Raw genomic sequence first — 20761 nt, forward strand, 5'->3', positions numbered from 1 at the left:
TATGGTTTATCTGAAAACTTTGCCGGTAATCTTATCGGCTAACCAATTAAGCCTATTAGCGGCACGGCTGTCAATTCTGCCATGGAGTTTTCCAAAAGTAAGCCAGCATGCTGTGTGAAAAACTCCTGTACCTGCTGTGAAGAGCAAAATCCTGAATAAACTGCTGGTGCTCTGTGCTACTAATGCAAATGAAGTAAATCAAAATCGTCGGTAGAATTTTTGCGGAAAAAATTCTGTATTTGCCCAAATTTCTATGAAGCGCATGATGAGCGTACTGCGCAAATACCAGAAGGAAGTTGGATTGTTTTTATTTATGCTTGTACATTAGCTGTTGATTTTGTCGGTTATAAAGTACGATACCTGGGTAATCGGTCAGCGAAACATATAATGGATTTCGACGATATTTTAGAAAAAGTTGGATCCTTTGGGAAATACCAGAAACTCATCCTGTATTTGGTTCTTTTTCCAGCAACCTTACCATGTGGGTTTTTTGCTTTTAATCAGGTAACTGCATCAAAAATGGCTGTCATAAACGCAGGCATGTCTAATACCATTGTTGCAGCACCTTTGCCAGGCTATTATATCTTTTTATGCCATTTACTACAGTAGGGTACATATCAAATGCATTTACATTGTTCCTAAAATGCATAAGGCATGCCATAATACTACAATACTACTAAACCTTAAGGTAAGGTTTGCTAATATTATGGGCATGCATATGGATGAAAGGGAGACGCTATCAGGCCGTAAATTAATTTAATAAAATTAATTATACCAACTTTTTCATATATTATTTGACGTGTAGTTACTTATGTCCGGAATGCCTCGGAATTACTGGTGCCGATTACCCGTCGAGAATCTGACCCAAGAAGAGATCTTCCGCCTGTTACCCAACAGCACCGATCCGGACTCTCGTACACCCAATGACAAATGTCAAATGTATAATGTTAATTATACGGACCCGACCCTGCTGCTGCAGTTACCCGGCATATTGTCCAATGCCACGACCATCCCGTGCACCAACGGCTGGGAATACGATCGCACCGATTGGGAGTCGACCATTGTGACGGAGTGGGATTTGGTGTGCGATAAGGAACTGTATGTGACCTACGCCTACACGATCAATGGAGCGGGAGGCTTATTGGCTATGTTCTTGCTGGGTTATGTGGCGGATCATTATGGAAGGAAGATATCCTACTTCTTGACCTTTGGCATGATGATGTTGGCATCCATCGCCACACCGTTTTCGCCTAATTATGCGTGGTTCTGTGTGTTCCGGTTTATTGTTGGAGGCGGCATTGGGTAAAAAAAGATTTGTTAGGCAGATGTTAGCGAAAGGGCCGTTAAACAATTTGCGCAGTTGCTTTGAGTATAACTGAACGCTATTAAATGTCCTAGCTTATACATTACTAGCTCTTCAACGCAAGCCATTGTTATTTTAGCTTGGTCAATATAGAGCATCTAAATAAATAAGCTCCGATGCATAACTATTTTAAAAATCGTTTTTATATTTCTGACCACGAACATGGCGTTTTAAAACCCGATGAGGCAATCATGCCTATGTACCGGGATACGTTATATCGTTATATTACATTATATTAAATGTTCGAACTCCCAAATCTACAATCTTTAGACTTGGGAGCTCGAACTATCGTATGTAATGCGCTTTCTCGATCAGTTTATTATAGTGGAATGTCTTATTGTTTCCAGATGGTCCTTCACGATTCCAATGATGATCGCCATGGAATTAATTGGACCGGCCCCACGTGCTTTGATGTCGGTGATCGTCTCCGTATACTACACCCTCAGTATTCTGCTCATTGGTGGTGTTTCATATTTCTTACCATCCTGGAAACCCTTTGCACTGGTGTCCTCGCTTCCTCTAATTATTTTCATCGGTTTCTACTGGGTTATGCCGGAATCTCCACGCTGGCTGCTCAGCCAGCGCCGCTACGATGAAGTAGCACAGTTCTTCCGGAAGATCGCCCGGGTCAATAAGCGGCCACTGGAACCCGGCTTCGATAAACGGCTACCGGAGATTCTACGTCGTATTGATGAAGATGCCCGCGCGGCGGATGAGCGTGGTGATCGGCGATACACCACCTGGGATCTCTTTCGCACACCGAATATGTGTAAAAAGACCCTGATTCTGATCTTTGCCAATACGACCAACCTGGGTGTGTACATCGGGTTGACCTTGTATGGACCGTCTATTAATGAGAATCCCCATTGGAATTACTTTCTATCGGGTTTGGCGGAAATGCCTGGATATTTATTCACTACCATTATGGCCGATCGGTTAGGCCGGAGGTTCACTTTGGTGGTCTGTATGGTGTTTTCCGGAGCGGTGGGCATCGCCGCCGCTGGAGTGCCGGTTACGTCCACTGGTATTTTGATGGGGCTGGTATTTGCCTGCAAATTTTCCATCAGCATAGCTTTTGTCCTGTCCGAGCTGCTGGAAGACGGTAAGTTTTACACAATAACAAAATCGGGATTTCTTATTTTGTGTACGTATAAGGTATTTATAAAATACATAACAGTATTTAAAAACTGCGTGTGCGAAATTAATGTTTTTCATGTGTCATATCTGTTACCCTGAATGCTGCATATATACTTCCATGCGCGCTTCTTCAACCAAACGTTATATTTTAAACTTTTTTCATCATATAAACAATTTTTATGTCAGTACAAATGCAAAAATTTTCAATAAAAGTGTTGTGATTTCAGAACTTTTCCCTACGGTTGTGCGAGGAGAAGGCCACTCGGTGACCGCATTTACTTCCAATTTTTTCACGCTCGGAGTGCCCTTTATGGTCTTTCTGGGCTACCAGTACATGGTGTTGCCTCTGATTTTGTTCGGAGCTATTTGTCTGATAGCGGCATTTTTCTGTTTGTTTCTACCGGAAACCGTCAACATGGATCTCCCGCAGACGTTGGAAGACGGTGAATTAATGGGCAAGAACATGCGATGGGCGGAAGTATTTTCCTTCAAGATACCGTCCAAACGGCGCAACATGGCAGCTCTTGAAGCAGAGGAAACAAACCCGCTGCAAATTCCCAAAACCGGTCTCAATGTGCGGACCAGTATGGTTCTCGATGTAGATTTAGCAGAAGGCAAAGTTATGGTGCATGGGCGCCGGCTCGACAGCGATGATATTCCGGATGTGATTGCAGACATTAAAGTTTAGTTCCCTATAATTCAGCCGTAATTTTTTCCGAGTACTTTTATGCATGGTCTCTATAACACTGCATTTTTAAACAAGTAAACGTATTCCGCAAACGATAACTGCATTATGCTTGTTCTCTTTACGCGCAACAGCTGATTAATAATAAATAATCGTACTCCTGACCTTTGAACGATACTACAAGATGTAGTTTTCTTGTATTAATGAATTTCTTAGCCCCAGTCACTTTGCAGAACTGATAGCGTAAGCGATACATAGTACTAATTATATTATCTTCTGCCAGTGCCTATTAGGCTACGAAATACTAATCATTCCTACACATTATATTCCGTCCGCTATGCAAAAGTTAGCCTGTTTGCTACCCATTTTACATGTTTGCCACTGGGTACAAATTGCTGTACTATGCAACTGCATACAAAAACGAAAAGATAAGTCACCTGTAGATTACTTACAATTAGTTGTTGCTCTTATGCCGTTGATTCTGCCCTTACTCTTACCCTGATGCACGGTTAGTGGGCGAATAGATACAGTATATCGTATGCATTACAGTACAAGTATTTCGCTCCACTATTTGTTTGTAGTCTTATTAATTAATTTGGCAAACGAAACACTGCAGCTAAAGTATCCTAAATTAAAAATAATCTACGACTGATACCTTTTCACCGGAAGTCAATTTGTACCTAATGCACAAGAAAATGCACAGCAGCGAGCACTGTTGCATGATTGTGAATTAGCTAGGAAGATATGCGTTTGGTTTTGAATTTGTGGTTGGAAATTAGTTTTCTGTTGGTTTTCGCCGGTACGGTAATTGAAATCTCATTACGCATGCCCGTGAATTCGCTTGGAAAATGACAGCTTTTGGCAAAAAATCGAACTATGGCATTGTGGATTTTGATGACATACTGGAGGAAGTTGGATCCTTTGGAAAATATCAGAAACTACTCATATTTCTGGTATTTTTACCAGCATTACTGCCAGATGGAGTTTTGGTTCTAAATGCTGTAAGAACTTCTGCAAATTTGCTTTTTAAATTGCTGAATCAGTAGCAGCATCAGAGATTCAGATGGTAACAAAAATTATATTATTGTCTGCGATAAATGTTTTAAAAAATTACTTACAGGTGTTTATGGCAGCAACACCAGCCGACCACTGGTGCCAGCTCCCCATGGAAAACGTTACTGACAAAGAGTCTGTCACAAATCTCCTGCCTCGAGATTTACGCGGAGGAGTGCTGACGTACAGCAAATGCACAATGTTTAACGCGAATTATTCTTCAACTGATTATCAAAGTATCATGGAATCTGCCAACAATAAAAGCAGTACAAAAAATGCACAGGCTTCCTGCCGCTACGGATACGAGTATGACCATTCGGTATACGAAAATACCATTGTCACCGAATTCGATTTGGTGTGCGACAAAAGCCTGTACGCTGCCGCATCGTTTACATATTTCACACTGGGCGGTTTATTTGGACCGTTATTTTGGGGACTGTTGGCTGATCGTTTCGGGAGACGCTTTGGGTTTTTTGCCTGTGTCAGTTTCCAGTCGGTGTTCTCCATTGCCACCCCGTTTGCTCCTAATTATGTGTGGTACTGTGTATTCCGATTCTGTGTAGGTAAGAATTCTGCGCCGGGAATTCCAGTGGGCAAAGGTCAATGTTGTACGCGTGTGCGCTTGCATTGTGGCTTTTGTGTGGGTGCCGGTTGTTGGCGTTGTTTATGCTGTGCAACGAACTGATAGCGCGAATTTTCGCTGAATGTCGTTGTAAGGTCACGTCTGTTCTGAGTGACTACGGCTACCGGCAACGGCAACGGCAACGACAACGACTGATAAGGTTATCGGGAGTCTTTCCGATAATATGTAGCAGCGCACGTGGAATTTTTGGATCACAAACAGTTTTCGTGGATAATTGCAGAAGATTTACTAGTGCTGTTAATTAATTAAACACGTGCACCATGAAACTCGCCTTATTAATACTAAATAAATGCTGGTTCCAACTTTCCAGAAAACCTTTACTGCAAGAGTAAACTGTCACGAAAGGTCAGGAAGCAAAATTTAATGATTTTTTCCCCAATCAATGTTGTGTAGGGACCCGTTAACCATGCAGTAAATGTACCTAACAATCTAGCCTATTGTCACTGACAAAAAGAAAATTATTCAAAACTTTTCAATCAGAAAAGTGCGTATAATATGGTATAGCTGCAACAAACATGAAGATTTGTAACTGTTCAAAATTAAACGCAACTTAGTACCGTACGTATCGGTACGTACTGGTAGAGCACTGGCTGATTTGATTTTTTTTAAAGTTACGTTATAAAATTAACTGTGCTGGAAGAATGTGTGGAATTTTTTAAAATTTTTTTCAATTTTAGGCATGACCACTTCTGCCAGCTACTCGCTTCCGATGTTGATGTGTGTGGAGATTAGTGGACCGCGCGCTCGTGCATTGATAGCGGTCTTGTGTTCCACGGCTTACACTTGCGGTGTATTGCTACTCGGTTTACTGGCATATTTTGTACGATCCTGGAGAGAACTGGGAATGTATTCTTCCATCCCCCTTGCCGTGATATTTGTAATACTGTATTTCTTTTTTCCTGAATCTCCACGATGGCTACTGGCCCACGGCCGTTATGATCAGTTGGAAGTGTATCTGCGTGAAGTGGCCAAAGTCAATGGAAAGAAGTTGGATGCGGAACTGGATACTAACCTGTCCGTCGTCCTGCAAAAAATAACACCAGAAGAATCCACAAAAAACCACACTATTCTGGATCTGTTCAAATTTCCTAATATGAGGAAAAAGACGGCCATTCTGGTCTTCGTCAATTTTTGTAATAAGGGCGTATTCATGGGATTGAATTATTACGCACCGGGATTCGGCATGAATCCACATTTGAATTTTTTCCTGGCCAGTGTTATTGAGCTGCCACCATATCTGTTTGCGGAATTCATCTGCGATCGTATCGGACGAAGAATGTCGTTGTTTTTGGGGATGCTGCTGGGGTCACTCGTTGGTTTAATAACGGCGGCAGTTCCCGGCGGGTCGTTTACCTTGATTCTGTCTCTTTCCTTAGTAGCCAAATTCTGCATAACGTTCACGTATTTAGTGGGAGAATTAATGGAAGATGAGGTACGGATTCGGGAATTGCAATGTCTAGCTATAATTTACCTAAAATTTTGTACGCACGCTGGTTTGGAAGAAAAAAAGAAATAAATGCATAACATTAATAAATTTTTGTAAGGTTTATATTAAGAAGGCGAAGCTTGTATCAAAATTATAAACCATTTATGGCATGTTGACCATTAGCAATATAAATTAACTTGGTAATTAATTTGGTTATTTGCAGATCTTCCCAACTGTTATCCGTGGTGAAGGTCATTCCATAACTAGCGCAGTATCATCATTAGCCGGTTGCGTCACTCCGTTTGTTGTCCAGCTCGGGCACAGTTATCTGATCTTGCCGCTCGTGGTATATGGATGCTGTTGTTTCTCAGCGGCATTTATTGCATTGTTCCTACCAGAGACAGCCAATGAAGATCTACCACAGACACTGGAAGACGGTGAGCGGTTTGGAAAAGATATGGGGTGTAAGGATATTTTCCGGTTCTATGTGCCGAAGCCCAAACGAACGTCCGAGCGGCATCAGGCTGTCGTTGCCAGCGAACATGTTGAGCTGACAAATGGCTTTTCCTAAATAAAGTTAATGCTCCCTAACGATAGCTGACAATTCAATAGTTTCAATTTAAAACTATGCACTATGCATGCATGTAAATATATTATAAGTCGTCTTTTGTTTTGCTGATTCCGTTTTGTTTTTGCAATAAGATAATAATAAAATGAATTATTAAAAAATTTGGTTCTGGTGTCTCGATCATAAACTAACCATAAGGATCCTAATTTTGTTTTTACACTTTTATGGTAAGTCTGCATTCAACAGGTTTCCAGTCAACACCGTAAGAACGCCATGGGCTGCATGAGAAATTGTACCCCGTACGTCCATGTGGTTACTTATTGTGGACCGATGTACATGTGGTGCTAAAGCAGCGATTACATCAACATTAATAAGAAAAAAACAACTTCATGATTATGTTTTGATAATTTTTACCTGTCCAGGAAATGTGTAGCTGCAAGGATATCTATATGACTAATGTTCTGATAACAAACGTTTAGATGTAAAAATGCGGGTTATAGGTGTTTCGATATGTATAGCGGAAAAGTCCGTTTGGCAAAAACTATTGTCAGTGCTTGTACGTTGTACTTTATTTCGATCAAGACTTAGTAACTATTGTACAGACAGTACTCGTACAATACCAGATGAAAAATTACACCTATCTGGATAGCAAACAGAAAACAAACAACGAAAATACATTAATACAGACACACCGCGAGCGATACAACGATTGATACCGCATGTTGTAAACAAGTTTGCCAACAAATCGGCTAATCCAGTTTCCTCTTTTATCATATCAAGCAATTTGCAATTAGGTAATTATTTTATCATGCTTTCGTGCATTACAAATTTGTAGACTGTAGAGCATTGGTGCAGTTGAACATGGCACTGTATCACGCACTAGACTTGTGAAACACCGGGTTAACTTTTCAATGCTTTAATTTGTAGCGACCGGCAACTGAAATTCTACAGTAGATCGAGCAGTTTAATAAACTTCTTTTGATGAAACCTGGGTTCGGGCTATTCTTCTTGAAAGATGTAATCAGAACTGTATTGGAAATATCACAGGATTCTGCACTGTTCCACTTTCTTTGCCGGTGTAAGGAAATCCGAAACATTTCTAACACCGGATGTGACAAGGAGACCCATTTTCAGCAGTGGACGTAGCTGCAGCGGTTACGCACGCGCACGGTAATTGCTTAATTACTGCAGAAATACGTATTTTTTGGTTTTGCTCTAGCAGTTTATATTTGTTATTTTAGCAGTGCATGACATAAAGCGTATGCTGAGATAACACTAAAGTAATATGAAACATCTATGTACATACTACATGTTTTTGCGTAAATTAGAAACATTAGAGCAGTCAGTACTCTCAAGTTAACAGGTAAATTATCGTAAATGCATTGCTGACGTAATGAATCTGCGATTTTAATTAGGGCAGGATGGTAATTCTGTAAAACGCAATCTTTACACAGAGTAATAAGCTGTAAGAAACATACCTGTACAACAATTTCTATGACATATGAAGGACGACCGGAGGAGAAATATCAAAAATATTTTTTATGTTTGGTCAACATTATTATGTGTCAGCCGTTCAATCTTTTTTGGGTCAGCTGTCAAGCGCAGTGAACATATCATTCTAGTATACCGTTTGTAGCTTCGGTAAATTCGGTTCACTAGATTTCGAAGTTTCTATGATTTAAAGTCGTTAGATAAAGCCAATGCTCTACGTACGCGGTTACAAACTTACAGGTAGGAATTTATTGCCATTTATTGCTATCGTACGTCACAGAGTCCGCGTACGCGTAGTATGTTTTGTACGATCCATTCAACACAACTGCGGTTGCTTTGAATTCTTAAATTGTTGTGCAGCGCTCACCGGCAAAATCCATTACGAGCTTTTCCCTGTTTGCTGTTAGTTTTTTTTTGCTTTGCTTTGCACCGGCAGCGAATGGCATTTTTAAATTTGCAGTTTTACGGCAGCTTTGAAGTATATTCTCGTTTCCCACGTATGGAGCCAATTTTTGGCCAAATTTGGTGGTACAAGTGTTCATGCACAAAACATACTGCACGACATCAGCATGGATTCCAGTGCGCTAACGCCGAACGATGTCCCATCTTTGGACCCGGGAATACGTGACAAATTCCACAACTACGATGCTATTCTCGACGAAATTGGAGGATTTGGGATCTACCAGAAACTGATCCTCTTTTTAGTCCTGATTCCCGCCATCATACCGAATGGATTCTACAATTACAATATTGTAAGCAGTAAGAATTAAGTAACTTAAAGAAGCAATGCCAATGGATTGTGATTTATTTTTTTATTTATCAGCTGTAGATAGACTTATTATGAAACTTGGTTTATTCTTACAAATTACTCTAGTGGACATGGAAATATCCCACGCAAATTATTGAAAGTTGATTTATTGATATCTGTTACTTCAGTTATGTGCTGAATTTAAAAGTACGAGTAAAAATGTCGGTTGAGTGATTGCAAAAACTTTAAGTTCGTAATTCCGAAATATTATGTAAAATTTTAGGTTCAACACCGACAAAAAGCTGTTATTTATTTGTATAATGTGCCTTTTTTGTTTAAAATATTTTTTGAACAGGTTTTCATGTCGGCAACTCCAGCGGAATACTGGTGCCGGCTTCCAGTCGACAACATTAGCATCAGCGACTTGCCGCACCTGTTGCCGCTAGAACAGCGTAATGGCGAAATCGTCCACAGTCGCTGTATGATGTTCGATTTAAATTACGCCAACTTAACCAAACAGGAAATCGCGAACACCGTGCGCATTTACAACGGCACTTTGTCTGTCGTTCCTTGTCGTTCTGGTTGGGATTTTGACCATTCCGTGTATGAAAGCACGACAGTGACCGAATGGGGTCTGGTGTGCGACAAAGAAGTGTTGTCCACTATATCCTTTGCATCGTCCACTTTTGGGGGACTTTTTGGGGCGTTTATATGGGCGTTTATTGCCGATCGATTTGGTCGTAAGAAAGGATATTTTTCCATGATTGCTTTTCAGCTGGTAAGCGCAAAAAATTATTTTATTCTTTTGAGGAATTTAATTAATAGATATTGCGGTGTTTTTTAGACGTTTGCTATAGCAAGTGCGTTTTCACCAAATCTATTAGCCTACTGCATGTTTCGGATGTGCATTGGAATGTGTACGTCGTTTGTTTACACTCTGGGCCTTTTAATGTCCATCGAAATTACCGGGACGAAAACACGGGCATTAATGTCGGTTATTTGTTCCATCGGCTATACCAGCTCCGTCCTGCTTTTATTGCTCATTGCATATTTTGTGCGCGACTGGCATCACTTTGCACTGGCCTCATCCGTACCGTTGTTAAGCTTATTTTTCTTGATCCCTTTTTTTCCGGAATCTCCGCGTTGGCTGTTGGCACAAGGCCGCTTAAAAGAACTGGAAGTATACGTGCGCAAAGTCGCCCGCGTTAATCGCGTCCAGTTGGATCCGAAATTTGACCAGAATCTGCCGCTGATCCTGGCTAATCTCGATCGACACGAAGATGAAGAAACCGCCAATTTAGTGGATTTATTCCGCACGCCCAATCTGCGGAAGAAAACACTGATCTTAGCTTTTATTAACTTTTGCAACAGCGGTATTTTTACCGGTCTGAATCTGTATGCGCCCGCTTTCGGTGGCAATCCGCACTGGAGCGCATTCTTGACCAATATGGTGGAATTTCCGCCGTATCTTTTTGCTCAACAAATCTGTGATCGCCTGGGAAGGAGATTATCCTTGTTTTATTTTATGCTGTTTTGTTCTATATTTTGTTTGGTTACGGCGGGAATAACTGGTGGCACGGCGTTGACGGTGCTGTCGTTGGCAGCCAAGTTCTGCATTACTATTACCTTTCTGGTTGCAGAACTGTATGAAGAGGTTGGTATGCATTGCATCGTAATTACTGTGATTATAGGATCATGCATCAGTTGGTTAGATATATACATATATATAAGGTTAGCTCTTATCCGGTAGTTAAATGATAAATTTGATAAGAGCTCAAAATACGTTTTTATGCACCATGAACTACGGAATAGATGGAATTAGGTAATCACGAACTTTGTAATCCTTCTTAAGGAGTACATTAATTCACCTTGATCTTGCCGGCAGCTTTTTCAGTGATTAAGAAATGCACCACTTTTGATACATTTTGAATTCCTGTACCTTTGAAATAAAAAACAAATGTTTTGCTTTTACCTTTACAATTTGCCGGCATCTGTTTAGACAGTTCCGATTCAAACTGACGTGGTCCTAAATACCAAGTTCCTTGCGATAGCCGTAAATTAATTTTGTTGCTTTCGCAGCTTTTACTCTTGTTAAAACAGCAATACGTTTTGCAGTAATACGTCATACATGTGATTTAACTTTTTACAGGAATCGTTTCCGACGGTTGTTCGTGGCGCCGGTCATTCGTTTACCAGTGTCGTGTCGCAGTTTGCCGGCGTAGGAGCCCCGTTCGTCGTCAATCTGGGGAATGCCTTTTTAGTTTTACCTCTGGTTGTGTTTGGCTGCTTGAGCGTTGTTGGGGCTGGAACAACTCTGTTCATGCCAGAAACGGTATTTATTCCACTTTTAATTCTATATGGTTTAATTGTCCAAGAGATTTTATGTTGGAATCTCTAAGCCGTTTAATATTTAATTGCCCAAAATCAGGTCTTAAGGCACTGAATGCATATTTGGCCCGCGCAGTATACGTAGATTCGTGAGAGTTTGCGTATTTCATCTGACTTTATTTATCGAACAGGTTTACAAGCAACTTCCCCAAACCTTGGACGACGGGGAAAATTTCGGGAAGCATATGCGCTGGAGCACAATAGTGTCTCTTGTTCCGCCTAAAAGACCGAAGAAGACTCGTGTTCAGTTGGTTGGCTTTAAAGCAAATTTGAAGGAAGAGGGGCCTTACACAATTACTGGATAAAATTTTAAAAGCGTTACGACGAAACTACAAAATTGTATAGGTCTGTATTAGCAGTGTAAAAATTCTGAGCACGGAAAATTGTGTGGTAAAAAATTGTGTTTGGTAAAAAATAAATTGTGTGTGGTAAAAAGTAAATTGTGTGTGGTAAAAAATTGTGTTGTAAAAAATTGTGTGGTAAGAAATGATGTTGATGTATTGACTTTAGTGCAATCAAGGCTGGTTGTTGGTTATGGTTGGCGGAATGTTACCTCTTTTGTTAGCAAATAGCAACTTACCACTTGTACTGTATTGAAGTTCGTAAACTCGTTAGCACTGCGAGATATCACTTTTTTGTTGAAGCAGATTAAAAGGATGTGGTTCCGAACTTCATTGTCAACAGTTCACTTGAGGTACACACTACACACCACATGCAAGCGTACGAACATTCGCACCATGTTAACAGCATAAATATTAAATAGTAAAAAAGAGATTCCTCATACAATTAGTACGACAGACAAAATCTTCGTACTGGAAAAACTACGACACAACTATCGGCGAAAGCCATGAGGAAGAACAATAATAACTGACGACCAACCGTAATTTCGCAAATTGAAACATCGAAAAAATTACACACATCTACGGAGATGTCGAAGTCAACCAGTTGACTATTCCTACAAATCAGGAAACTTGACGTGAAAGATGAATAGCATGACGAATGTTTTCAAATAGCGATGGGATGGCGATTAATATTCCTCCTCTTCGTCATCCGCAGGAAGCGCGGGGGCTCCATGATCCGGTAATCCCAAATGGTCACCTTGGGCATGATTATCAGGGTGAAGCGTTTCGCTGACATTCTCTCCGTTTTCCCCATCATCCGGCACACCAGCCTGCACGTTTGTAAAACAAAACATTCCCATATTACTGAACAATTAAAACCATCTTCGGTGCATCACTCACCTCCGGGGCATACATAATCTGAAGAATTTTATCTCCCTCCACAGCCGCACTCTCCTTTTGTGCCTCCACGCAAAGAATCTCGATATCGCGCAGTTTCGAATAATAAAAGTCCCGCTCCTGTGTGGTGTTCTCCAAAGCCACTTTCGTGTCTGCGAGCTATAACCAAACACATTTTTGCCACTGGCGCACATAGAAATCAAAAATAGTAGCAAATACTCAGCACAGTTAAAATGAAATGAAAGCCGTGAAACTTCAGCTGGAGAAAGTTGTTTCCCTTAAAGCATATAACGTAAACCATCTACGCATGACACACAGTAGCCAAACAAAACGCAACCCTTCGTTCCTACTGTTGTACTGTACTTCGTTTCAGTTTTCCGTCATGCAGTTACACAAGCAAATTATCGCCTTACTTCAGCTTGCATCGTTTCCAGTTGATGGACCAACACATCATGCATCGCCTCTACTGATATGGTATTACTGGACGTTTCGTGGGCATTACGAGATCCATTGGTGGCCGGTGCAGTTGCAGCGGGAGCAGCTGAGGCTACGTCTGTCTTAGAACTTGTTTTGACCGGGGCACTACCACGCGCCGTCTTAGGAGCTGCTGTGGTGGTCGCCGGCAATGAGGCCTTGCCGCTGCGAGATGAGTTCAGCGTAGACGACGCAGTGTTAGGCCGTGCTGCAGGTTCTAAAAAATCAAATCCGGTCTTAATGCTAGTAATCCCACACCGCGCCAATATAATTTTAAAAAAATAGTTAACTTGGAAAATTTCGTACACATTAAATTTAAAAACTAAATGCAACTATATATCTCCTTACGTCATCATAGAGAGAGATGAGACGCCTCTTTGTATATCTTACTTTCTGTAATAATGGAAACAGAAAAATGTGCACTTACCAGCTCGTTTTAGCAAAGGAACCGGCATTACTTTGGGAGGCTGGGTCGCTTTACCCAGACCAGAAGGTTTACTGACCGATGGCGACGTGTTCGGTCCACCCAACGGCTCTCCGCTGCGTGCCTCCATCGGGTCGTATTCCTGAACGTTACAGTCGGCCGAGTTAGCATCGAAAAACTTCTTAAACCATTGCACAAACTCAAAGTTGTCTTGGAAGCGCCCTTTAACCAGTTTGTCCACTGGTACAGTCTACAATAACAATGAAACTGATTGTTCCATTCCTGGGAAATTTAATTTATGCATTTAAAAACAACTTACCTTATCAATATTAACACTTTTGAATGCCGCTTGCAAAATCTTGAAGTTACCAACATATTCATGCTCGAGACGGGTGTTGAACTTGACTTTCTTCAGTTGCACACAACTTGGAAACAGCATATGCATGAGTTGGCAGTACGCTGCGCCGTTACACAAATCCTCGATTTTCTGATAGTTGCTCTGCAAACAGTCGTTAACCCAGTTCAGCATATCATGACGGCTGATGTTGTCCGTAGTCGCGCTGGTCGAAAAAACATTGACGGCTTGGATTTTGGACATTCTGCAAAATATCGTCAGTCTTGTAATATTGTCTGCACAATGCTGCCTGGTATTTATTGTGCAATGACGCTACTCACGTTAAATTTACGGTCATAAAAGCACACGTAAAAATTCTTGACCATGAAAGTGAGAAAATGACGAACAGCAAAGCAACAAATATCAACGATATTTGGTAACCGCAGCAATTAAGATTAAGTCATAAAGCGTTGTAAAGAATCCTGGTTTACATAAAACAAGGAATGCAAATGCAATAGTGATTAACTAAGACCGAACCGTTCTATAAGAGCAATTAAAGAAGGAAACTTTCAAATCAAACAACTGCTTCTAATAATAAGCACTGACCCAGTGAAACCCATTTGCACATGCAAAGATCACAAGTGCCACAGACCTGAATTCGAAGGGCTACGAAAAGTAAATAACTTTAAATTTAAGGTGGTATTTTTGTGGGCAGTTTCGGATCGTCCCATAATTGCATAAAAAATGTTTAAAAAATCATAAACGAAAAATCGACCAATAAACAAAAATTACACCTAATAATGTAAAAAGTTGCAACTATAGAGTATGATAAAAATCTTCGGCACGTTATATTACAGTATGTACTATTTTATCAGTTTTATGCAACGAGCGCAATTAAACATATAACAAACAAAGCGCAATTAAACATAAAATAATTAATGTGCAATTAAACTAAATGTGCAATAATAACAATTAATGCACAATTGAACATATAACAAACCACTGCAAATACCCATAAAATAAATATTCAAATTAAACGTTTTCGTTACAAACCTACGAGGTCGGAATTCGTTAGTACTTCGTATTCATCACCATTTCATGTGAAATGGCCCCTCGACCTACACCTGTGTATACCGTAACGTCTGGAATACGGTATACGGTATACCAATAAAGATTTGAACCGAATACTAACAGATACGAGTCGAAAACTTAGACCATACCTTCCTCACTGTTGTTCAGCTTCTGCTCTGACTAGTTCTAGAGGATCTCTGAGATTCGTACTCTCGTTAAAAGGACAACAAACCAAAAATGACACTCCAAAATCAAAGTGAGAAGATCAGTTGTGAACAGCAAACAGTAGTGAACAAGATACTGTCAGGATAAGAAATTTACTAGACAAACTACGATCTCGAACGAGCGCTTCCTATCTAAACTTTCCGCTGATGAAATAATGTTCAAATACACCATACCTTTTACGCTTTCTAGATGTTCAATTAAAACAATCCACAAATTAAAACTGTAAAATTGCAAAATGCCAAAAGTTGGAAAAGTGACAAGCCAAAAAGTCTGTCTCTGATAAGGCTTGTCTAGTATATGCATATGTCTAGTACGTAGTTGTTCTCAACAACAGCACATTATTCACTACAGACTGCCATGGCATGTCGTACGGCACAACCTTACCGAATCGCGGTCTGAGCCGGTCTAGAGGGAGGCGGGAGTCTGAGGGGCCAACTTGTCGCAATTGCGTACACCATAAGGTTGCGTTTACTCGGCCACATTTATTTACGACTCGCAGTGCGGTTCTTGTTGCTTCTTGCTCGATCCCAAAGCAGAACGCCAAAAAATTTCAGAGTTTCCTGTTTCACGTAAAATTTTACACGACTTTTGTGTGTTAGAGTGTTTGTTTTGTCTTGACCTTCTTCTTCCTGGGTTCTATACAAGACATTCCAGGGAAATTTCAAAAATGTTCGGCGGGGGTTTCGGAAACCAAAACCCTCCGTCTCAGCCAGCGGGAACGGGTTTGTTTGGATTTTCTAACCCTACAACGACGACACAGACGTCCGCACCAGCGTTGTCTTCGCTTTTTGGTACTACGGCACCGTCGGCAGGACAGCAACCGTCTACTTTCAGTATGTGAATCTCTAAAACAGTTACAAGCCTTAGAATTTTGTCGAGCTGCAGTTACTTAACTAAACATCGTTAACTAGGTTTCGGGCAGCCAGCAGCAGCGCCTTCCACAACTGCTGGCTTCGGTTTATTCGGATCTCAGCTTCCTGCCGTTTCTGCGTCCGCTCCATCTGCCTTCACTTTTAACAGCGCACCGACTGTGACGACAACGGCGGCGTTGCCGAGTTTCAGTACATTTGGTAAGTGCTGAAAATCTGACTGATTGTTAAATGTAAATGTGTTCGCAGGACCTAGTAACTAGCAGGGGTTTTTTTTTCCGCGTACGGAATTTCTGTGTACCTCTTATCTTGCTGTGTAGGGTCTCAGTCCGGAGGCTCCCTGTTTGGAGCGGGTGCTGCGCCGACTACAACTTCTCAGCCCTTTTCCTTTGGTACGGAAGACGTCGCTTTATGTCTTCAGCTGGAATCTCATATTTTTTCCCTCAACCAACTGCGGAATATTTTGTTTAGACTGCTTTTATTTTATCGAAGGTATTGGACAGACAACGGTACCCACTTCGGCACCATCGTTGTTCGGGAATTTCGGCGGTGCAGCGCAGAATGCTCCGGCCGTTGCCGCTTCCACATCTGCGTTCACGTTTGGCGCAGCGCCTGCAGCGACAACCGCGGCGGCTGCTTCCCAACCTGGGACTTTCGGTAACCAGTACTAACCACTTCGATTTTTAACTGTTGTGGATGATATATGCAACGTACATGATTCGATCAGGATTTTCCTTTGGTCAATCGACTCCTGCTGGGACGGGTTTTGCGGCTGCTCTTCCGCCAGCCGCCGCGCCAACAACAGGCTCGCTCTTCGGTGGTTTACAACCCACTCAGCCGGGCGTCGCCGCAGCGCCAACGGGAACGCTGTTCCAACCTGCGGCAACCCGGGCTCAAGCAACTCCTGCTGGAACGGGTAAGTCAGCTCTGATTCAGTTGAAGCGCTTGAGTGTTTCACTTCGTCACACTTTCTTACTCATTATTGTATATTATTCTCTATTCAAATTTGCAAACGTGATTCTCATGAGCTGGTACTTAGGAAGCTCTAGGTCAAGGCAATAAGTAAAAAAGCTTGTAATTTTTGTAAATACAAATGTCCTCTTACAATGTTTGCGGTGTTACGGCAGGGTTTTCCTTTGGACAAACTCCCGCTGCACCGGCCGTGACACCGACGGTAGGACTGGGAGCAGCGCCGACAAGTACGTCGACATTTAACTTTGGATTTGCTCCGGCAACCACCGCGACTTCGTCCATGTTTGGTAATTTGATGAGCGGAACTACCCAGCCGGCACCTGCAACGACCAGCGTACTGCAGCCTGCCTCCACTGCAGCAGCAACAGCGCCTTCTTTCGGAGGTGAGTTCGTGCTATTAGGTCTTGTAAAATGCCAGGGCCCAGTACTCAACGAAAACATGATTTTCAGCATTTTCGTTTGGTCAATCTTCGGTGCCGGCTCCGGCTATCGGGAACACCACAGGTTTCTTATCTGCGCCGATTGCATCAGTATCCGCGGCTGCACCGGTCACCACAGCGCAGTCCATGTTTGGAAATTTAACCGCACCACAATCCGCTGCGGGTACGTGAGAAAGGGAGACAATTTGGTCTGTAGATTGTGTGAGAAAGTTTATTGTTCTACATCGTGTGTATTGTTTTCAGCTCCGGCAGCTTCCATTTTTCCCGCCTTGGGTGCGACATCTCTGGGTTCTGCCGCTCCTACTCTGGGAACAACAGGGTTTTCGTTTAGTTCGCCCGCGGTGCCTCCGACCGTGACACCTAAATTCACTGGTTTTGCATCGGCGGCACCGACTACAACTGTCCCAACTGTCGTAACGAGTGTTGCACCAGTATTCACAGCTTCGTCAGTACCGCAGTCCACCACAACTGCAGGTACACGAATATCTCTCGTTAATTTACAAATGTACATTTTGCTGAATGAGGAAGTTTGACTCTGTTTGGCTTGCTATTCCGGCATGTTTTGCGCGACTCTGTGCTCGTGTAAATGGTGCGTTTGGCTTTTCAGCTCCGACTTCTTCGATTTTCACGGCTATGGGAACGACTCCTGTGGTTTCCGCACCACAAGCCACACAGCCGGCGACACAGGGGTTTTCAGGATTTTCGTTTGGCGCAGCGACGGTGTCGGCGCCAGCAACCACTAACATTCCCAGTTTTGCCGCGACACCGCAGACGACAGCAGTGTCTAGTGCTGTACCAGCACAGCCAGCTTTTACAGCGTCGTCTGCGCCGCAGTCCAATGCTGGTGCGTTTTATTTCCAATCAAAAGTTCTGAAGAAATGCATTGATTTCCAGTTTCCATACTGCGGGGTTTTGCTCCATAGAATTACAGTAAACATTTCATTTGTTTACAGCTCCAACGACTTTGGTTTTTACCACCATTGGTACGACTCCGATCGTTACCGCCACCACTCAGGGTGTGTATCGAAAATGAATCTGCTGTACTTTAATATTTATGCAGATTAAATTTTTATTTTAGGAGCTTCGGCTGTCCCCACTAGCAGTAGGTTCCGCTTCCGCAAACTTGCAAATTCTTATAAATATTTATGCAGTTTATTTTCCAGCGACGCCTGCCACTGCCACTAGTGGTCAGGTTTTAAGCAGCACGATTCAGCCCACATCCAGGTACGGTATATTTGTTTGACTGTGGCGAGCTTCCTTAATTGTTATACGAACTGCCAAATTTAATGAAATAATATGCCGTAGACCTGATACCGTTATGTTTTTCGAAAAAATGGGCTGATTTAAATTATTCTGTTGTTGTAGTGATATCAGCGAAGAGGATAAAAAGTTTTTAGATCGGCTGAGCAAGATGACTTATGATGAATTTGATTCCTATCTGGAGGATACGAAGCGCCTCGTGGATCAGTTGGAGGAGAACTGGATTCAGAGCACATTGAAACTTAACGGCTTTTTGTCGATGCGCAAAGACAATACGAAAGCGGCAAGTGCAGAACAAGATACGTCACTTCTGATCTAAATTGTAGTTGCCTGCATACCTAAAGACTGCAGTTGCACTGTTTCTTTTATTGCTCTAAACTTTCAGTTTTGCTGGACTTACCTAACCTTTTGCCCTAAACTTATTTGTTTGGTTTTGATTTTAATCTTACTTGTTTCTCAACTTTCAGATGTGGTTACTGCGGGAAAAGGTTCAGACTCTGTGGGATTTTGAAACTCGCGTCGAGCGCACACTGGCAGCTGTGAGTTTAAGCATGGCCCAGATTGATGAAACATTGACATATTTGGAGAAGCACGCCACGGATCCTGACGATTTCTTCAAGAAAAATGCCAAACGAATATCTGCCGAAGATCGATATCGCGCTAACTGGTTGAGTGACACCCAAAATTTTGTTGGAATAATATTGCAAAACTGTTTCTGTCTGTAGCTACAAAACGTTGGATCTTCTCTATCGAGAAGTGAGGATTGCTTTGAGTGATATCGATATTTCTCGTAAACGTCTGATGAAAAGCCTTATCAAGGAGGATGAAGTTCGGGATCTGCTTGGAAGCGAAAAAATGGTAAATTTGACTTTCATGCACTTCGCTCGACTTGTATGTCTTCAGTGTGCTGTTTCTCATGCACTGAAATTTCATGATTTGGATCGAAATTATCTCTAGTTTCTAAAAGGCAAGCATAGGAATAGCAGATTTTATGGAAATCGTTTACGAAATTGCATAAGTTGCATGAAGTTGTGATTTATGAGTGAGTTAAGACTTCTATAATATTGTTATTAATTTTATTCCATTTGTAGTTAACCGGTCAACTCGCCCCACAGTTGCTGATGGAAAACCCGTATGTTTTGGGAACTATTGCATCCATGATGATGAAGGATATCAGTACGTCTCGTAACCATTCCATTTTAGTGCGGTTGTTAAGAAACGATATAAATGCTTGCAGAAGAAGTTAAACATGGACAACGGCAAGCTTTGACGAAACTGCGATTCCAGAACAAATCCGAAGCTGGCACCCAATCTCGCTGAAGTTAAATGTTTTGTAGTATTTTTGCGCTTGCTCGTTCCGTCTGTCAAGATGCGATCTTTTGTAGATTTTTTTGTAATGAAGGCAAACGTTTTTCAAGTGCAGTGCACACAGGTTTGACCTGTTCCTGGTTGTTTTAGCCTGTTCATGAAACGATTTTATAAGGTTTGCTATATGAACCAAAAGACATTGTTGGATCTTGAATAACGAGTGACCTCATGTAATATGTTCACTATTGCGGCTGACTGATGTTAGGTCGAATCGGGGATGTCAGGTCGATTTGCGCAATGTTGAAGGATCATGTTTCTCATACAACCTAAATTGCTTTAATTTATTTCTAGCCTCCAGAATAACTTACTGTATATTCAACTTTTTACCGAATAGCTACAGTGTTGTTCAAACATAAAAGATGAATACGGAAAGCATTTTTTAACAAAAAAGATAACGGTTGAAATACGAGTGCGTTGTATACGATTCCTAATACGATCGTTGTATATGTGCGTTGTATACGATCCTAATTGTACGTAGAATAACGATTGTACGTATTAATTTTAAATCACAGCTGTGAATATGCTCATAATAAACTAGTACCAACCGAGCAAGCGGCAATGCACGCATCGCTGTAATCGAAATC

General features: G+C 41.7%; 5 protein-coding genes across 8 annotated transcripts; 4 read left to right on the top strand and 1 right to left on the bottom strand.

Annotated features, from left to right (window-relative positions):
* Positions 1-89: 89 nt before the first annotated feature.
* Positions 90-3435, top strand: LOC129581626 (beta-alanine transporter-like). The gene is made up of 4 exons (XM_055472819.1): positions 90-504; positions 806-1302; positions 1711-2465; positions 2728-3435. The coding sequence occupies exons 1-4, from the start codon at positions 388-390 to the stop codon at positions 3186-3188; spliced, it is 1830 nt and encodes a 609-aa protein (XP_055328794.1). The 5' UTR covers positions 90-387; the 3' UTR covers positions 3189-3435.
* Positions 3436-3653: 218 nt separating this feature from the next.
* LOC129581627 (beta-alanine transporter-like) lies at positions 3654-7041 on the top strand. Its single transcript, XM_055472820.1, has 4 exons — positions 3654-4186; positions 4306-4801; positions 5559-6313; positions 6531-7041. Exons 1-4 carry the CDS (start codon positions 4034-4036, stop codon positions 6876-6878), a joined length of 1752 nt encoding a protein of 583 aa, XP_055328795.1. The 5' UTR covers positions 3654-4033; the 3' UTR covers positions 6879-7041.
* Positions 7042-7588: 547 nt separating this feature from the next.
* LOC129581727 (beta-alanine transporter-like) lies at positions 7589-12165 on the top strand. 3 transcript variants are annotated; one of them, XM_055472942.1, is made up of 7 exons: positions 7589-7669; positions 7803-8045; positions 8827-9118; positions 9470-9892; positions 9959-10768; positions 11264-11446; positions 11634-12165. In XM_055472942.1, the coding sequence occupies exons 3-7, from the start codon at positions 8936-8938 to the stop codon at positions 11805-11807; spliced, it is 1773 nt and encodes a 590-aa protein (XP_055328917.1). In that variant the 5' UTR covers positions 7589-7669; positions 7803-8045; positions 8827-8935; the 3' UTR covers positions 11808-12165. The 3 variants fall into 3 exon arrangements, with proteins under 3 accessions (XP_055328917.1, XP_055328916.1, XP_055328918.1); XM_055472941.1 differs by lacking the exon at positions 7589-7669 and having other exon boundaries at positions 7693-8045; XM_055472943.1 differs by lacking the exons at positions 7589-7669; positions 7803-8045 and having other exon boundaries at positions 8779-9118.
* LOC129581729 (microtubule-associated protein RP/EB family member 1-like) lies at positions 12152-15554 on the bottom strand. Of its 2 annotated transcripts, none has more exons than XM_055472944.1 (6): positions 15442-15554; positions 13958-14237; positions 13642-13888; positions 13154-13431; positions 12744-12899; positions 12152-12673 (listed from the first exon to the last, which is right to left on the bottom strand). In XM_055472944.1, exons 2-6 carry the CDS (start codon positions 14234-14236, stop codon positions 12530-12532), a joined length of 1104 nt encoding a protein of 367 aa, XP_055328919.1. In that variant the 5' UTR covers position 14237; positions 15442-15554; the 3' UTR covers positions 12152-12529. The 2 variants fall into 2 exon arrangements, with proteins under 2 accessions (XP_055328919.1, XP_055328920.1); XM_055472945.1 differs by lacking the exon at positions 15442-15554 and adding an exon at positions 15193-15432.
* A 233-nt stretch (positions 15555-15787) lies between these two features.
* On the top strand, positions 15788-20460 carry LOC129581765 (nuclear pore glycoprotein p62-like). Its single transcript, XM_055472988.1, has 17 exons — positions 15788-16101; positions 16180-16338; positions 16458-16529; positions 16630-16794; positions 16865-17053; positions 17265-17492; positions 17560-17712; positions 17793-18023; positions 18157-18393; positions 18503-18565; positions 18628-18651; positions 18713-18773; positions 18915-19092; positions 19277-19476; positions 19535-19667; positions 19901-19985; positions 20047-20460. Exons 1-17 carry the CDS (start codon positions 15936-15938, stop codon positions 20127-20129), a joined length of 2427 nt encoding a protein of 808 aa, XP_055328963.1. The 5' UTR covers positions 15788-15935; the 3' UTR covers positions 20130-20460.
* The last annotated feature ends 301 nt before the right edge of the window (positions 20461-20761 follow it).

Source organism: Paramacrobiotus metropolitanus, unplaced genomic scaffold (genome assembly GCF_019649055.1).
Source record: "Paramacrobiotus metropolitanus isolate TYO unplaced genomic scaffold, Prichtersi_v1.0 Parri_scaffold0000006, whole genome shotgun sequence".
NCBI lineage: Eukaryota > Metazoa > Tardigrada > Eutardigrada > Parachela > Macrobiotidae > Paramacrobiotus > Paramacrobiotus metropolitanus.

Bases quoted from the DNA above. Each gene is read 5' to 3' on its own strand.
- LOC129581626 (XM_055472819.1), top strand. From the start codon at position 388: ATGGATTTCGACGATATTTTAGAAAAAGTTGGATCCTTTGGGAAATAC. The intron at 1,303-1,710 runs GTAAAAAAAGAT...TATTGTTTCCAG, and splicing joins ATTGTTGGAGGCGGCATTGG to ATGGTCCTTCACGATTCCAA. The intron at 2,466-2,727 runs GTAAGTTTTACA...TTGTGATTTCAG, and splicing joins GTCCGAGCTGCTGGAAGACG to AACTTTTCCCTACGGTTGTG.
- LOC129581627 (XM_055472820.1), top strand. From the start codon at position 4,034: ATGACAGCTTTTGGCAAAAAATCGAACTATGGCATTGTGGATTTTGAT. The intron at 4,187-4,305 runs GTAAGAACTTCT...AATTACTTACAG, and splicing joins GAGTTTTGGTTCTAAATGCT to GTGTTTATGGCAGCAACACC. The intron at 6,314-6,530 runs GTACGGATTCGG...GGTTATTTGCAG, and splicing joins GAGAATTAATGGAAGATGAG to ATCTTCCCAACTGTTATCCG.
- LOC129581727 (XM_055472942.1), top strand. From the start codon at position 8,936: ATGGATTCCAGTGCGCTAACGCCGAACGATGTCCCATCTTTGGACCCG. The intron at 9,893-9,958 runs GTAAGCGCAAAA...GGTGTTTTTTAG, and splicing joins CCATGATTGCTTTTCAGCTG to ACGTTTGCTATAGCAAGTGC. The intron at 11,447-11,633 runs GTATTTATTCCA...TTTATCGAACAG, and splicing joins CTCTGTTCATGCCAGAAACG to GTTTACAAGCAACTTCCCCA.
- LOC129581729 (XM_055472944.1), bottom strand. From the start codon at position 14,236: ATGTCCAAAATCCAAGCCGTCAATGTTTTTTCGACCAGCGCGACTACG. The intron at 13,889-13,957 runs GTAAGTTGTTTT...TTGTTATTGTAG, and splicing joins AAAGTGTTAATATTGATAAG to ACTGTACCAGTGGACAAACT. The intron at 12,900-13,153 runs GTAAGGCGATAA...GTTTGGTTATAG, and splicing joins TGGAAACGATGCAAGCTGAA to CTCGCAGACACGAAAGTGGC.
- LOC129581765 (XM_055472988.1), top strand. From the start codon at position 15,936: ATGTTCGGCGGGGGTTTCGGAAACCAAAACCCTCCGTCTCAGCCAGCG. The intron at 19,093-19,276 runs GCAAGTGCAGAA...CTCAACTTTCAG, and splicing joins GCAAAGACAATACGAAAGCG to ATGTGGTTACTGCGGGAAAA. The intron at 19,986-20,046 runs GTACGTCTCGTA...AAATGCTTGCAG, and splicing joins CATGATGATGAAGGATATCA to AAGAAGTTAAACATGGACAA.